We start from the raw sequence: 16,678 nt of genomic DNA on the forward strand, positions 1-16,678 counted from the left end.
AAAAGTAGTTTACAGGCTTTTTTTTTGTCTGATTGATTTGTCCATTACTTTGAGATATGTTAATAAAATTTCCTATTGTTAAGGTAGATTAATTTCCTTTGCTTATCTATTTTTGAGCCTGAGTTGGGTAATATACAAGTTCTGTGCTTTTGGTGAGTTGAACCTTTTGTCACTATATAGATTTCTTCTTTATCTCTGTTAGATTTTTGGCCTTAAAATTGGTTTTACTTGATACTAGTAAAAAATGTCAGCTTTCCTGTGGACTGGTATCCTTTTTTGTCCTTTGACTTTGAACCGTTTCTGTGCTTTTATGTTTTAGTTCTGTCTTTTTAAAAACCTCGTAACTATATATTTTCACCACCTCTTTAACTTTCTTTACCATTTAAAGAACTTAATCTAATTTTTTTAATGGGTAACTGATGTCGGGGAATTTAATTCATTTTGTAATTTAATTCATTTTGCTATTCATTTGGCCTGCTTTTTATCTGTATCTTTGTCTTTCCCTTAGTAAGGATTGATTTATTTTTCCTTTTTCTCATTTTGTTTTTCCCACTTGTTTTAAAGATATAACTCCTGTTCTTTTAGGAGTTGCCCTAGCTATTTTTTGCATTTATTTTTTTTTAATTTTTAAAATTTTTTATAAACATATAATGTATTGTTAGCCCCAGAGGTACAGGTCTGTGAATCGCCAGGTTTACAAACACAACAGCACTCACCATAGCACGTACCCCATTGTCCATAACCCCACCACCCTCTCCCTACCCCCCTCACCCCAGCCCCCCTCAGTTTGTTTTGTGACATTAAGAGTCTCTTATGGTTTGTCTCCCTCCCGATCCCATCTTCTTTCATGTATTCTTTTCCTCCCCATCAAACTCCCCACGTTGCATTTCCACTTCCTCATATCAGGGAGATCATATGATAGTTGTCTTTTCTCCGATTGACTTACTTCGCTAAGCATAATACCCTCTAGTTCCTTCCACGTTGTCACAAATGGCAAGATTTCATTTCTTTTGATGGCTGCATAGTATTCCATTGTGTATATATACCACATCTTCTTGATCCATTCATCTGTTGATGGACATCTAGGCTCTTTCCATAGTTTGGCTATTGTGGACATTGCTGCTATAAACATTCGGGTGCACATGCCCCTTCGGATCACTACGTTTGTACTTTAGGGTAAATACCCAGTAGTGCAATCGCTGGGTTGTAAGGTAGCTCTATTTTCAACTTTTTGAGGAACTTCCATGCTGTTTTCCAGAGTGGTTGTACCAGCTTGCATTCCCACCAACGGTGTAGGAGAGTTCCTCTTTCTCTGCATCCTCGCCAGCATCTGTCATTTCCTGACTTGCTAATTTTCGCCGTTCTGACTAGTGTGAGGTGATACCTCATTTTGATTTGTATTTCTCTGATGCTGAGTGATGTGGAGCACTTTTTCATGTGTCTTTTGGCCATCTGGATGTCGTCTTTGCAGAAATGTCTGTTTGTGTCTTCTGCCCATTTCTTGATTGGATTATTTGTTCTTTGAGTGTTGCGTTTGCTAAACTCTTCATAGATTTTGGATACTAGCCCTTTATCTGATAGTCGTTTGTAAATATCTTTTCCCATTCTGTCAGTTGTCTTTTGATTTTGTTAACTGTTTCCTTTGCTGTGTGAAAGCTTTTGATCCCAGTAGTCCCAGTAGTTAATTTTTGCCCTTGTTTCCTTAGCCTTTGGCGATGTTCCTAGGAAGAAGTTGCTGTGGCTGAGGTTGAAGAGGTTTTTGCATTTGTTTTATTGTTGTTATTCTTGTTTGTGTGTTTTTAAAGATTTATTTATTTATTTGACAGAGATCACAAGTAGGTGGGGCAGGGCGGGTAGGGAGCAGGCTTCCTGCTGAGCAGAGTGACTGCTGATGCCCAGCTCCATCCTAGGACCCTGAGATGCTGACCTGATCTGAAGGCAGAGGCTTAACCCACTGAGCCACCCAGGAGCCCTGTTATTCTTGCTTTTATTCCAGACTTTTTGTTAATGAAAATGTCAAACATGAAGAAAAAGTAGAAAAGATAGTAATCACTACTACCTTCTCCTGCTCTCCAAAAGTTAACACTATCTTGACTTTCTAACACCATCGATTACTTTGTTGGTGAGCTTTACGTAAATGAAATTATATGATACGTACTCTTTCCTTTGTCTGACCTCATTTGGTCAACATTTGTTTATAAGATGATTCATGTTTTGTGTGGAACTGATTCATTTTTATTGAAGTGTATGAATAGACCATAAATTAATTACCCATTTTACTGTTGATAAACTGTTCCTAGTTGGGCCTCTCATGAATAATGCCACTATAAACATTCTTATGCATGTGTTCTGTTTTCATACATATGTTGGATAAATACCTTGGGATGGAAATGGTGGGTGAGTTGTAGTTTATATTCAGATTTACAAAATGCCAAATGGTTTGTCATTAGTGATATCTAATTTAATGTGCATAGTTATCAAAACCTAAAGCTTACCAATGTTGATTATCATTGTCTTTAAAAAAAAAATAAAGCTTATGAATATTTGTACTCTTTTATTCATGACCCTAAGATCAAGAGTTGCATGTTCTACTGACTGAGCCCGCCAAGCACCCCTGTTTCCACTCTTCTCAAAAAAAAAGTGACCTTCAGATGATTTTAACTCCCCATCACATGTCTTCCAATTTATGTGTTGATTGCCCTGTATCTTGGTTTTGTCCTGTTTTAATCTTACCAATTGATATTTTGAGCTCATATCTTTTATTGAAATCTAAAATCTAAAAAAGAAGTTTAGAAACCAAAATTTATGTGTAAGTTGACTACAGATCTTTCTAGTGGTGAGACCTGACCTGAATGGTCATGAGACTGCATAGTCTTGAAAGAAATCACATGTACTGTAAATGTGCATGACTGTAAATATTTACCTGCCTAAGTGCTAAATCCTAATTTGCTTGATGGGGGTGCTGCTTTATGACATTCTTGACATTGTTATTTTTATAAAATCAAAAATTTCTTGATTTTGAAACACATCAGGTCCCAAGAGTTTTTCCATAAGGAATCCTGGGCCTATATTGTTTTATATTCAGTGTTCAGATTTACTCACATATTTATTTTTCCTTTCCATTCCTTCTTGGATCTTAAACTTGTCATTTGGGATCATTTTCCAGAAGGAAGTCAAGATTTATCTTATAGTTGGTTACTGTTGGTGGTAAACTTGTTTTGTCTGAAAGTAGCTTTATTTCACCTGTGATCCTGAAACTTAGTTTTGCTTGATATAAGAGCCAAAATTGCCTGTTGTTTTCACTTTAAAGATAAAATTCCACTGTTTTCTAAGTTGTAATGTTACCCGTCCTTATTGTTACTTTTATAAAATGATAGCCATCAGCCTAGTTTCTGTATCTTTCTGGGTAATCTATCTTTTCTTTCTGGATTTAGGATTAGCTCTTTTTAGTTGATATTCTTTGCATTTTTAAAGTTTGAAATTCTTTTTATTTACGCTGTTGGAATTCATTGGGTTTCTAGGACCTGAGGATTGATGTCTTCAGCAACTTTTTAGGAAATTCTCCATCATTATCTCTTTATAAATGTTGCCGCTTATTCTCTTTTGTCTTGTTTCATACTTCTATCTCTGTTTCTCTGTTACATTTCTTCAGATTACAAACTCTTCAGATTATTGTTTAGGTACTAATTTAATCTCTTATTTAATCTGTCCACTGAATTTTTTTAAAGTTGTATTTAGGTATAACTTACCTGCCATAAAATTGACCGTTTAAAGTGTAGAGTCAATGGTTTTTAGTATATTTACCTACTTGTGTACCTGTTCCCATAATTTAATATTAGAATATTTTTGTTATCCCCAAAAGAAAAATTGTACCCATAAGCACTCTTTATCACTTCTCTCTCCACTCTGTCTCCTTCGGGCAGACACCAGTCTACTTTCTGTATCTGTAACTTGCCTGTTCTGGATATTTCATATAAATGGTATTATGTATGTAGTCTTTTGTGACAGATTTGTTTGACTTAGCATAATGTTTTTGCGGTTCATCCATGTTACAGCATTTGTCAGTACTTCACTCTTTTTTATGGCCAAATAACATTCTGTTGTCTGGACACACTTGCTTACCTACTTGTCAGTTAATGGACATTGGGTTGCTTCCTCTTTTTGGCTATTGTGAATAATGCTGCTCTCAGTATTTGTGTGCTGGTTCTTACGTGGATATGTTTTCATCCATTGAGCCCTTAAATTTATTTTTTAATTATATGAGAAATCACTTCTACATTCTTGCTGTAAAAGTCCTAGTATAATAATGCAAATAGGAATGTCTTCTTTCTCATCCATTTCCACTGCTTCGAGGGGACTGCTGTAAAATGGTTGTGCTTCCTTCTGACCTCCTTTTATGCATTTATATAACATTTGTATAAATAAATTTTTTTTAAGATTTTATTTGTCAGAGAGAGAAAGAGAAAGCACAAGTAGGGGGAACAGCAGGCAGAGGGAGAAGTAGGCTCCTGACCAAGTAAAGAGCCAGATGTGGGACCACCCCCCACCCCCAGGCAGCATGACCTGAGCGGAAGGCAGAGACTTAACCAACTGAGCCACCAAGGCATCCAAAATCTCTTGCTTTTGTTTTAACATAAAGAAATTATATATATTTTGAGCCTTGCTTTTTAAAATATTTTTAACATTTAAATTTCACTAACATGATAGTGTATTATAAGTTTCTGAGGTTATTTAGTGATTCTCAGTTGCATGTAACACCCAGTGCTTAGTATATCAAGTGCCCATCACCCATTTATCCCATCCATCCACCCATCTCCTCTCCAGCAACTGTTTTCCTATGTTCATCTGTTTTGTTTCTTAAATTCCACATATGAGTGAAATCGTATGATAATTGTCTTTCTCTGACTTCTTTCACTTAGCATAATGCCCCCCAGTTATATCCATATCATTGCAAATGGCAAGATTTCATTCTTTCTGATGGTTGAGTATACATATACCTATACCACATCTTTTTTTTTTTTTTTAAAGATTTTATTTATTTGAGAGAATGAGCTGCCAGGGGAGTGGAGAGGGCATGCACAAGCAAGGGGGAGGGGCAGAGTGAAAAGCAGACTCCCCACTGAGCAGGGAGCCCAACTCAGGGCTTTATCCTAGGACCCTGAGATCATGACCTGAGCCAAAGGCCACCACTTAGCCAACTGAGCCACCCAGGCACCCCTATACCACATCATATCCATTCATTTGTTGATGGACATCTGAGTTAGTTCCATATTTTGGCTGTTATGGCTCTATTTTTAACTTTTTGAGGAACCTCCACGCTGTCTTCCAGAGTGGCTGCACCAGTTTGCGTTCCTACCAGCAATGTAAAAGGGTTCCCCTTTCTCCACATCCTCACCAACATTTGTTGTTTCCTGAGTTGTTAATTTCAGCCGTTCTGACTGGCATGAGGTGATATCTCATTGTGGTTTTGATTTGTATTTCCCTGATTAAGGCTTGCTTTTTATTCTTCAGTATATTTTAGGGTTCTTTTGTTAGTACACATAATTCTTAGTGGTTGCTTAGCCTTACTTCCATATGACATAATTTGTGTAATTTAGCTATTTTTTTTTTTTAAGATTTTATTTATTTATTTGACAGAGAGAGATTACAAGTAGGCAGAGAGGCAGGCAGAGATAGAGAGGAGGAAGCAGGCTGCCTGCTGAGCAGAGAGCCCGATGCGGGACTCGATCCCAGGACCCTAAGATCATGACCTGAGCCGAAGGCAGCGGCTTAACCCACTGAGCCACCCAGGCGCCCTGTGTAATTTAGCTATTGATAGACATATACATATATTGTTTCTGGATTTTGTACTTGCAAATAGTGAATTAGTTCAATTAATTAGTTAATTAATTAAAATTATTAATTTGTTTTGAAACATCTTAGTAAAGACAAAAACATTATGTGCCAGGCAGTTTTGAATGCTAGGAACACAAAGATAAATAGACATAATTTCGAGACTCTCACAAGCAAAATTGTTGCCTCAAAGGGATAGAAAAGTTTTTTTCCTCAAGGACTTATATTTGCTTCTGCCAGTTGCCTGACATTACTTCTTTTTTTAACAATGATTCTTTTTTTTTAAAATATTTTTATTTATTTATTTGATAGAGATTACAAGTAGGCAGAGAGGCGGGTGGGGGTGGGGAAGCAGGCTCCCCGCTGAGTGGGCTCAATCCCAGGACCCTGAGATCATGACCCGAGCTGAAGGCAGAAGCTTAAACCACTGAGCCACCCAGGCGCCCCCTGACATTACTTCTTGGGCCACTTTGTATTAAATTCTTGCGTAAGATTGCAGGAATTCATACTATGAACCCACCTGAGTGTCCGCTTAAGGTTAAGACATTTCATGGTAGAAGTTCATTCTTTCTCTGCCCATTGCTCTGTTCAAAACAGGGAAATTTCTGTGCCCTGTATCTTAACTTACCCTTATGTTGAAGAGTTTTTAGTCTTCTTTCCTTGCTTTTTGGTCTTGCCCTTCCTTGGGTTCAGTGGAAGTCCCCAAGGTGAAATCCAGCTATGATCCTTTTTTTTTTTTTTTCTTTTTTCTTTTCTTAAGATTTTATTTATTTATTTGACAGAGAAAGATCACAAGTAGGCAGAGAGGCAGGCAGAGGGGGAAGGGGAAGCAGGCTCCCTGCTGAGCCGAGAGCCCGATGCGGGACTCGATCCTAGGACCCTGAGATCATGACCTGAGCCGAAGGCAGCGGCTTAACCCACAGAGCCACCCAGGCGCCCCAGCCATGATCCTTTTATTTCAGGATTCCTACACTCACTTTTTGCTTTTTTTAAATTTTATTTTATTTGACAGAGATCACAAGTAGGCAGAGAGAGAGAGAAGCAGGCTCCCTGCTGAGCAGAGAGCCCAAAGCAGGGCTTGATCCCAGGACCTGAGATCATGACCCCAGCCGAAAGCAGAGGCTTCAGCCCACTGAGCCACCCAGGTGCCCCTCACTTTTTGCTTTTTATAGAATTTTTCAGAATATTGGCTCTGCCATTCTGCTGAAAAAGAAATTGTTTAGTTTTTAAAACACATCCTTCTTTTGGTTTTCAGCTTACCATGATCCTGGTTTCTTTCTTTGATCACTCCTCCCCTTTTAGGCACTACTGTACCCCAAAAGCATGTGGAAATTATTACATATTTATCTTTCTTTAGGCTGTGGGATGTTTTTAAGAAGAGGAATCTTTAAGTCTTGTCACATTTGCATTCCGGTCTGATGGAGGCTTTCCATTTCCAAAAAGGGGACAAAGTTTCAACAAGTAATTGTTAGGCACCAAGGTCTGCAGAAGTGTATTTAGAATTCAGTAGGAAAGAAAATGTTTCCTTAATTTGCATGAATCAAATTCTGCTTCATTTTAAAATAAGGTGAGATCATTTCATTGCCTGCCTCTCACCCTGAAAGAACAAAGAGAGCCATTATAATTGTTTAATGTTGGGGAAAAATAGTAGTAGTTTGATACTGTATGATAGTAATGTGTATAGTAATCTTGTTTTTATTCCTTTATGTTCCTCTATTGATAACCTTCCACTTCCTCTTGGTTGGTAGATGAAATGAGAGAAAGGCATTGTTAGCCATTTCACATACAGTTGTATTAGCAACCATTGACATTTATCTCTAAGCTTTTAATGTTTTTTTTTTTCTGTTTTTCCCTAACCTAAATAAGAATTTTTTTACCTTTTATTTAAAAAAACAAAACATTTATTTATTTATTTATTTATTTATTTATTTATTTATTTATTTTAGAGGGAGAGAAAGACCATGCGCAGGAGGTGGGGTTGTGGTGTCCTGAGGGGCAGAAGTCTCAAGCAGATGCCCTGCTGAGCGCAGAGCCTGAGCTGGGGCTAAATCTCACAACTCTGAGATCACAACCTGAGCCGAAATCAAGAGTTGGATGCTTCACCTATGGAGTCACCTAGGTGCCCCAGAATTTTTACTCTTTAGAATACAGGCATACTTCAGAGATACTGTGGATTTGGTTTAGACCACTGCATCAAAGCAAATATCATAATAAAGTCAGATGTAATTTCTGGTTTCCCAGTGCATATAAAAGTTATATTTATACTATATTATAGTCTTAAGTATGCAGTAACATTATGTCTGAAAAAGCAGTGTGCATAGGGTAATTGAAAAATACTTTTCAATTTCAATTGAAAAATAATTTTCAGGCACCTGGGTGGCTCAGTTGTTAAGCACCTGCCTATGGCTCAGGTCATAATCCCAGGGTCCTGGGACTGAGACCTGCATCAAGACCTGCATCAGGCTCTCTGCTCAGCGGGAAGCCTGATTCTCCCTCTCCAACTCCCCCTGCTTGTGTTCCCTCTCTTTCTGTCTTTCTATGTCAAATAACTAAATGAAAACCTTTGAAAAGAAAAATACTGCTCAAGAATGCTGACCACCATTGAGCTCTTAGTGAATTGTAATCTCTTTGCTGGTGGAGGTTCTTGTCATGCTGTTGATGGTCACTGACTGTTCAGGGTTGTAGGTGCTGAAGGTGGGGGTGGCTGTGGCAATTTCTTAAAATAAGACAAGAGTGAAATTTGCCATATCAATCAACTCTTCCTTTCAGGAACTATTTCTGTGTTTAACAGTATCTGACCCACAGTAGAACTTTTTCAAAATAGGAATCAATCCTTTCAAACCCTACCCCTGCTTTATTAACTAAGTTTATGTAGTACTCTGAATCCTTTCTTATTTCAACAAATTGTCACAGCATCTTTACCAGTAGATTCCATCTCAAGAAACCACTTTCTTCGTTCATCTATAAGAAGCAACTCGTCATCCATTCAAATTTTATCATGAGATACAGCAGTTCTGTCACATCTTCAGGCTCCACTTCTAATTCTACTTTTGCTGTTTCTACCACATCTGCAGTTACTTCCTCCACTGAATTCTTGAACCCCTCAGAGTCATCCATGAGGATTGGAATCAACTACACTCCTGCTAGTGTTGATATTTTGACCTCATCCTGTGAATTACACATGTCCTTAATGGCACCTAGAAGAGTAAATCCTTTCCAGAAGATTTTCAGTTTGCTTTGACCAGATGCATCAGAGGAATCAACTCTATTGGAACTATATCTTACGAAATGTGTTTAAATAATGAAACTTGAAAGTCAGAATTAGTCCATGATCTATGACTGCAGAATAGATGTTATGTTAGCTGGCATGAGAACAACATTAATCTCTTCGCACGTCTCCATCAGAGCTCTTGGGTGACTAGGTACATTGTCAGTGAGGAGCAGTATTTTCAAAGGAATCTTCCCTGAGCAGTTGGTCTCAAGAGTAGACTTAAAATATTCAGTAAACTGTTGTAAACAGACGTGCTGTCATCCAGGCTTTGTTCTGTTTACAGAACAGAGGGAAAGTAGATTCAGCATAATTCTGAAGGGCTCTAGGATTTTTGGAATCATCAATGAGCATTGACTTCAGCTTAAAGTCCACAGCTGTGTTAGTCCCTAACAAGAGTCAGCCTGTCCTTTGAAGCTCTTGAAGCCAGCCATTGACTTATGTTCTCTAGCTATGGAAGTTTTAGATGGCATTTTCTTCTAATAGAAGACAGTTTCATCTCCATTGAAAATCTGTTGTTTAGTGAACCACCCTCGTTAATTATCTTAGCTGGATCTTCTGGAGAACTTGCCACTTTACCTTGCACTTTCATGTTATGGAACCAGCTTCTTTTCTTTCCTTAAACCTTATGAACCAGTCTCTGCCAGCTTCAGACCTTTCTTCTGTAGCTTCCTCACCTTTCTTAGATTTCACAGATTTAAAGAGTTAGTGCCTATCTCTGGATTAGGCTTTGATTGAAGGGGCTCTTGTGGCTGTTTTGATCAATCCAGACCAGTTAGACTTTGTCCGTATCATCAATAAGGCTGTTTAACTTCTTACCACTTGTATATTCACTGAGTTAGCACTTTCAGTTTCCTGTATGAACTTTTATGTTGCATTCACAACTGGCAACTTGGTGCATTTCATTTGATGTGGTATTTTTCAGCTTAAACAGTAGTGTGCATTATGGAACAACCATAGTAGTATTTAAAAAAAAAATACTATCATACCCATCATCCTCAGCTGTGTAAAAAAAAGCAAAAACTGGAATAATATTTAACAGTGGACATTGATGAAAATGACAGTAGCTGAAGAGGCAGAGATCACATCGTTAGGATAATACTTTATGGTTAAGCCTGTGCTACACAAAGTGTGGTGTGTGGACCTGGTACCAGGCCATGCTTTTCATTTAATGAGGAGTTGGAGAAATTCTCCTTGATAATTTAATAACATATTTCTCCAGCTGGTTTCAGTGAGGCAGTAGATTATAGTTTAAGAACACGTGAAGCAATAAATGTTTGTAGTATTGATACTATCACTGAAGATGATTAGGGCTAAACAAAAATAATGTGGCGTATCCACCAAAAGTAAACAGACTCTTTTGTTAGGTAATGAAAGGTGGGGTTGAGTTATTTGCATTCATGGCTGATCTACCAAGCCAGAGCCACTGAAAAGCCAAACCAGTTTGGTGGTGGTGGTGGTGGTGGTGGTTGTGGTTTATGTAGGTTCCCCACCCAATGTGGGGCTTAAATTTACCACCCTGAGATCAAAAGTCGCAGGTTCTACTGTCTGCCAATGAGGTGCCTCAAGCCAAATCAGTTCTGAAAGTGTTCATAAGCATTGCTTCTCAAGGTATCTAGATGTATCAAGATCTTTCTTATTGAGTATATAAATCCACCAGGATCTCTCACAGCTCAAATTCCTGAGTCTTCCAGACTCGAGCCAACGTAAGATGAGGCTTAGATATGAGTTTTCGGATTTATTCTATGTTTGAGGTGCTTCCAAACATTTAGGTTCTGGGCCTGCCTGTTTTTGATGGACAAGAAGAGAAAAAGAAATTCTCTTGCTAGTAACTTCAGGCCTTTTAGTCAGGGAGGAGAATTCTGGAAATAAAGTATATATTTAAAGATTGAGATCATGTATTTTTGGTTAGGTGTTAAATATTGAAAAAAGAATCATTTTAGCCATATTCAACTTACTCAGAAATTAAACTTTTATTAATATAATGTTCACAGATTTTTAAATGTACATTTAAAAATATTTAAACATCTGGAATCGATATCTTACCAGTGGTGTTTAATTGGCAGAAGTTTTCCTTTTCTGGTGTTCTGTAAGATAATGGTGCATCTTATGATGATGTTTCTTAGATTCAGAGAACATGGTACATTTGCAATATATGTAATTAGTTTTCCCATACCTCACCAGTTTAGGTACAGAAAAGGGTGATATTTGGTCAAGAACCACTAGAACTCTAATTTCTTGGCTTCTTCCTCACCCAGTGGTTTCTGGGTAGTTTCCTGCTTCTTTGGTTACAGTAGTTACCTTTTGCAGCTATTTCCCATTATTTCCAGCTACCTCATTCTGTAGCTGCCATTTTCAGTACTGTCTGGGAAAGCTGACCATATTGCCATGCTATAGTTTTCACAACGAGTGGTATCATTGCTTTTGTATTTCTCTTCTGCTTTTTCTAAGTTTTGTCTTCCAAATTAGGAAGCTATTAGCTATAATAGCTTTCTGTTGATTGAGGCTACATGGTGTGATCTCTAGTTTACAGTCGTTCTTCATATCCTCAAGTGAGTAGGAATTATTTTTTTATTTTTACATCAAATTTTTTAGATCTTTCTCTTTTAGCTTCTGGTTCCACATTCAGGAAACTCAGAATCAGTTTCTCCCCCCCCCCCCTTTTTTTGTTTTTGTTTTGTTTTCTTTTTTTTTTTAGTATAACTGATTAGAACCAGTTGCTTAGAAGATCCAGTGGACCCTTGAGAGGACCGATTGGTTACTTAAAGACATGTTGGGGCACCTGGGTGGCTGAGTCAGTTAAGTATCTGACTTTGACTCAGGTTTTGATTTCAGAGTCCTGGGATTGGGCTCTGTGTTCAGTGAGGAGTCTGCTGCTTTCTTTCCCTCTGCCTGCATGTGCGCACGCAAGCACACTCTCTTTCAAACAAAGTCTTATTAAAAAAAAAAAATAATAAATGTCCTGCCTTCTCCAAGGAATTACTGTTTCGTTTCTTTTCTTTTCTCTCTCTCTCTCTCTTTTTTTTTTTAGGATTTTATTTATTTATTTGACAGAGATCACAAGTAGGCAGAGGGTGGGGGGGGCAGGCTCCCTGCCGAGCAGAGAGCCCAATGCAGGGCTCGATCTCAGGACTCTGAGATCATGACTGAGCCGAAGGCAGAGGCTTAACCCACTGAGCCACCCTGGTGCCCCAGGAGGCCAGTAATCTTAGCATGTGAGCTTCTGAATTAGGCTCTTCACAGTATGGCAAATGATTCTGCAGAGAGTGACCAAAATGTAAGCCATAGTCTTTTAGAACTAATCTTGGGAGTAACATTGTTTCTGCTATATTCTGTTGGTCACTGACAGTTTTGGTACAGTGTTGGAAGGAACTACAGAAAAATGTGAATATAAGGAAACAGAGTTAATTGGAGATTGCTCTTGGAGTTTGGTCATCACAAGTCTCTTGAGAACATGTAAGGAGTAGTATCAGGGTGTGGAAAACATTTCTTTTTTGTATCACTATATTCAGGAGACCTAGGGTTAATTATGCCAGTAAGATTCTTCATAGCTTACCTTTTTATCCTCCTGTTTCAGTTAGTAGCTATGCAAATAAACTTCCCTTGATTTGATAATTAGGGATTGCTTTCCCTGTTTCAGTGAGGTTCTCAAGATCCCCAAAATGTGGTTATTGAAACAAGATTTTTCCAAGATGCTTTACACTAAGGGGGTTCCGTTACTTTTGGAAGCCTCTGTGTTATCTTCTTCCTGAGTGGCACCTGGGTGGCTCAGTGGGTTAAAGCCTCTGCCTTCATCTCAGGTCATGATCCCAGGGTCCTGGGGTCGAGCCCCACATCGGGCTCTCTGCTCAGCTTCCTCCTCTTTCTCTGCCTGCTTGTGATCTGTCAAATAAATAAATAAAATCTTAAAAAAATAATAAAAAAGTCTCTGAGAAGGCCTGCATTGAAGAAAATAGTTGTACCCAGTGTTTTTAAAAATGTACTTGATCACTGAATCACTATATTGTATACCTGTTAATATAACACTGTATGTTAACGATACTGGAATTAAAATTAAAAACTTAATAAAGGGGCGCCTGGGTGGCTTAGTGGGTTAAAGCCTCTGCCTTCAGCTCAGGTCATGATCTCAGAGTCCTGGGATCGGGCCCCGCATCGGGCTCTCTCTGCTCAAGCAGGGAGCCTGCTTCCTTCTCTCTCTCTCTTCCTGCCTCTCTGCCTACTTGTGATCTCTGTCTGTCAAATAAATAAATAAAAATCTTTAAAAAAAAAAACTTAATAAATAAAAACATTTACTTGATCATATAACCCACATTTGTTATTGTTAAGTGAAATAAATTAAAAACCTTGTTCTAACAAAAAATTTATCACAATTACATTCCTTTATTCAAAACAAGTTATTTAGGCAGGCAGCTTTTTTTTTACATTTTAGGTAGTTAAAATTTCTCTTAAGTACTTTTCAGTTTGTAATTATTTTAAATTTTGGGAGGCAACTGACGTCAGAAATTGCAAGTAGCCGATACTTTATTTTCATTGTTATTAGCAATTGTGATATTGCAAGATCCAAGGGAAGTTTTCATTCTTGGCCATTTAAAGGGCCATTTAGGAGATTTTGTTTTGTTTTGTTTTGGGTTTTTTGGATAATTTGTATTGATTTATTAGCAAATGTTTTTGAGCATGTTTTAGGCCCTGGGTTTGCTGTGATCAACAACATTGTCCATCCTCCTTGTAAGGAGGCAGCCAGACAAATGTAAGAACGTAATTGCAGAAGGGCTGCAGAGAACAAAGCAAAGACATGATGGTCCATAGATAGCTAGCTGTCTGTGGGTCAAGTATGTGCCTATTAATAGGTTCTTGTGCAGTGATTCTCAAGAAAGAAGGGAGAAGTTTTCTAACCTGTAATGGTGTTGGATGATGTTAAGCTTACTTGAAAGTATCCAGCATCGAAAAGATCTAGAAACATGCTATATTGTTAGTAATATTTCATTGCCCAGAAAAACTACAAGCTAGCTTTTAAATAGGGAATTGTTGAGTTCAGAACAGATATCCATGCTTGTTTACTTTAATGCAAGAAAAGATGCTCATTAAGAGTCTTTATAGTGTTACATCAGTTCTAATAACATTAGTTATTTGGTTTTTAAACCCATAAGCTGTGGGCTTCTGTGGTTTTTGTGTTGCTTTGTTGTATACTGGGAAAGAATGTCCACTAGTGATTACATGGGAAGAGTTGAGCAATAAAAACTGTATAAACAAGAATGTAAAATATAGCCATTTGGGGGCATCTAATGTGTGGAAAAATAATTATATATCAGGTCCTGACATTATATTCTGGAATTGAAAGTTTGTGTGTAGGTATCCTATTTAAAAATGAAAATAAATATGGGCTGTAAATTGTAAATTAAAATTATTCAAAACATTTTCAAAAGGCTTTTTGCATATGTGGTTACTGTATAGTTTTTTGGCAAGCTTGTATGTCTAAAGTGACATTTTTTAAGGATGATGGAGAAGTGTGGTTTTTATAATTGAAAAGTAGTAAAGGAAACACTGCTGAAACTTTTAAGCAGTTATAATCTGGGCTGAGATCTTATAACCTCAGTGGAGTAACAGTGACGTTTTGCAGGTAGTGGTCTGCTTTTTGTAACCACTTAACAGCATCATTGTTTACAAATCTATTTAGAAATATTTTGATTGTGAATTACAGGGCAAACAAAAATTAAGATATATACAAGATGAAAAGTTCTTGCAAAAGAAAAGGTGTGAGCATTTGGAAGAAATTTACTCAAGGATTTCAGATGGAAACTAGAAGGATGTTTATATTGTCTTTTTTTTTTTTTTTTAAGTACAAATTACTGTTGATATTCTTTTCTAGAAACGACTGCAGAAAGAACTGTTGGCTTTGCAAAATGACCCACCTCCCGGAATGACTTTAAATGAAAAGAGTGTTCAGAATTCAATTACACAGTAAGTATTTAATTCTTGAAGTCATTGTTTCTTTTATTATTAGTGTAAAGCATGAATATACACTTATTTTTAAAAATGTAATATTTGGGGGCACCTGGATGGCTCATTTGGTTAAGTGTCCAACTCTTGATTTTGATTAAGGGTCACGAGATCAAGCCCCTCTTTGGGCTCTGCACTCAGTGGGGAGTCTGCTTGAGATTCTCTCTTGCTGTCTCTCACTCTGCCCCTCTCCTTGCTCTCTCTCCCAAATAAATAAATCTTTTTTTTTTTTTTAATTTTATTTATTTATTTGACAGAGAGATCACAAGTAGGCCGAGAGGCAGGCAGAGAGAGAGGCAGGCAGAGAGAGAGAGGAAGGGAAGCAGGCTTCCTGCTGTGCAGAGAGCCCGATGCGGGGCTCGATCCCAGGACCCCGGGATCATGACCCGAGACGAAGTCAGAGGCTTAATCCACTGAGCCACCCAGGCGCCCCCCCCAAATAAATAAATCTTAAAAAAATTTTTAAATGTGGAATTTTCATGTTTCATACCACTTTATTCCATCAAGAGGTAAATAAATAGATCTTATCCTATGCTTTCGTATTTCCCATTTTGTATTTCCCATAATAGTATCATCATACACATTGCGTATGATGTATGATTTGTTAACCTTTTTTTTCCCCAACCATATGTTGGTTAGTAACATTTTAAAATGTTTCCTACTAAAGAGGCAGCATATAAAAACTTTGGCTTGACTTTTGTTTATGAAATGATCTTCATCTAAAATAGAGCAGTTTGGCATGAGGTTGTTTTTCAAATTTTTCAAAACCACATGTAGAGGTTTGAAGAGAATAATAGTCAAGAGGTGTCTCCAATCCCTGAACGCATTAATTGCCCTGTACAGAACGGTAACTAAATGCCAGACTCTTCAGCAGCCTCTTTTAATAGATAAGAAACTTCATGAGGATAGAAAAGTGAACCATAGAAGGAAGACACAGAAATAGTCTAATTCTGCTTCTTCCTTGGGCACAAAGAAGTCTTTTTCAGATATGAAACCAAGAAGAGTAGAGAGAGACATATGTGTCCTCTCATAAAGATGAGCATTTCAATTAGTTTGAAATGTTTTTTTCCTATTCTTTTTTTTTTTTTTTTTTTTTAATTTGCTGAGACAGAGTGAGAAGGAACACAAGCAGGGGGAGTGGGAGAGGGAGAAGCAGGCTTCCCGCCCACTGAGCAGGGAGCCTGATGTGGGTCTCAATCCCAGGAACCTGGGATCATGACCTGAGCCAAAGGCAGATGCTTAACCACTGAGCCACCCAGGCCCCCCAAGCGATAGAAGCTTCTTAAGTGAAGACACAGAAAAAGCTCTCAAGTGAGAAGGGTCCTGACAGAGTTGCCCTGAAATGTTTTCTAAAGTATCATCCTAAGATCTCACAACCCAGTACAGTCTATTTTTACCATTCTTTTGACTTTATAGTTGTGTTAGACAAGGCTAAATGTTCTGAAATGGGGCGTGGGGAGAGGGATTTAAAATAATGGAACCTTTCCTTAAAATCTTCAGAAACATGAAAGAGAGAGGAGGCAACAAGATAAAAAAGTATACAGTAAACCAAATTATAGGACAAAAAGAATAATTCAAATA

General features: G+C 37.7%; 1 protein-coding gene across 2 annotated transcripts in view; it reads left to right on the forward strand.

Annotated features, from left to right (window-relative positions):
* The window catches only part of UBE2W (ubiquitin conjugating enzyme E2 W), a 78,379-nt gene that overhangs the window by 26,271 nt on the left and 35,430 nt on the right, over positions 1 to 16,678 (forward strand). For both annotated transcript variants that reach the window (XM_082719885.1, XM_082719886.1), the window contains exon 2: positions 14,967 to 15,058. In XM_082719885.1, the coding sequence (XP_082576011.1) occupies positions 14,967 to 15,058 (92 nt within the window). The remainder of the gene's footprint in view (positions 1 to 14,966; positions 15,059 to 16,678) is intronic.

This window comes from Mustela nivalis, assembly GCF_964662115.1.
Source record: "Mustela nivalis genome assembly, chromosome: 2".
NCBI classification, from domain to species: domain Eukaryota; kingdom Metazoa; phylum Chordata; class Mammalia; order Carnivora; family Mustelidae; genus Mustela; species Mustela nivalis.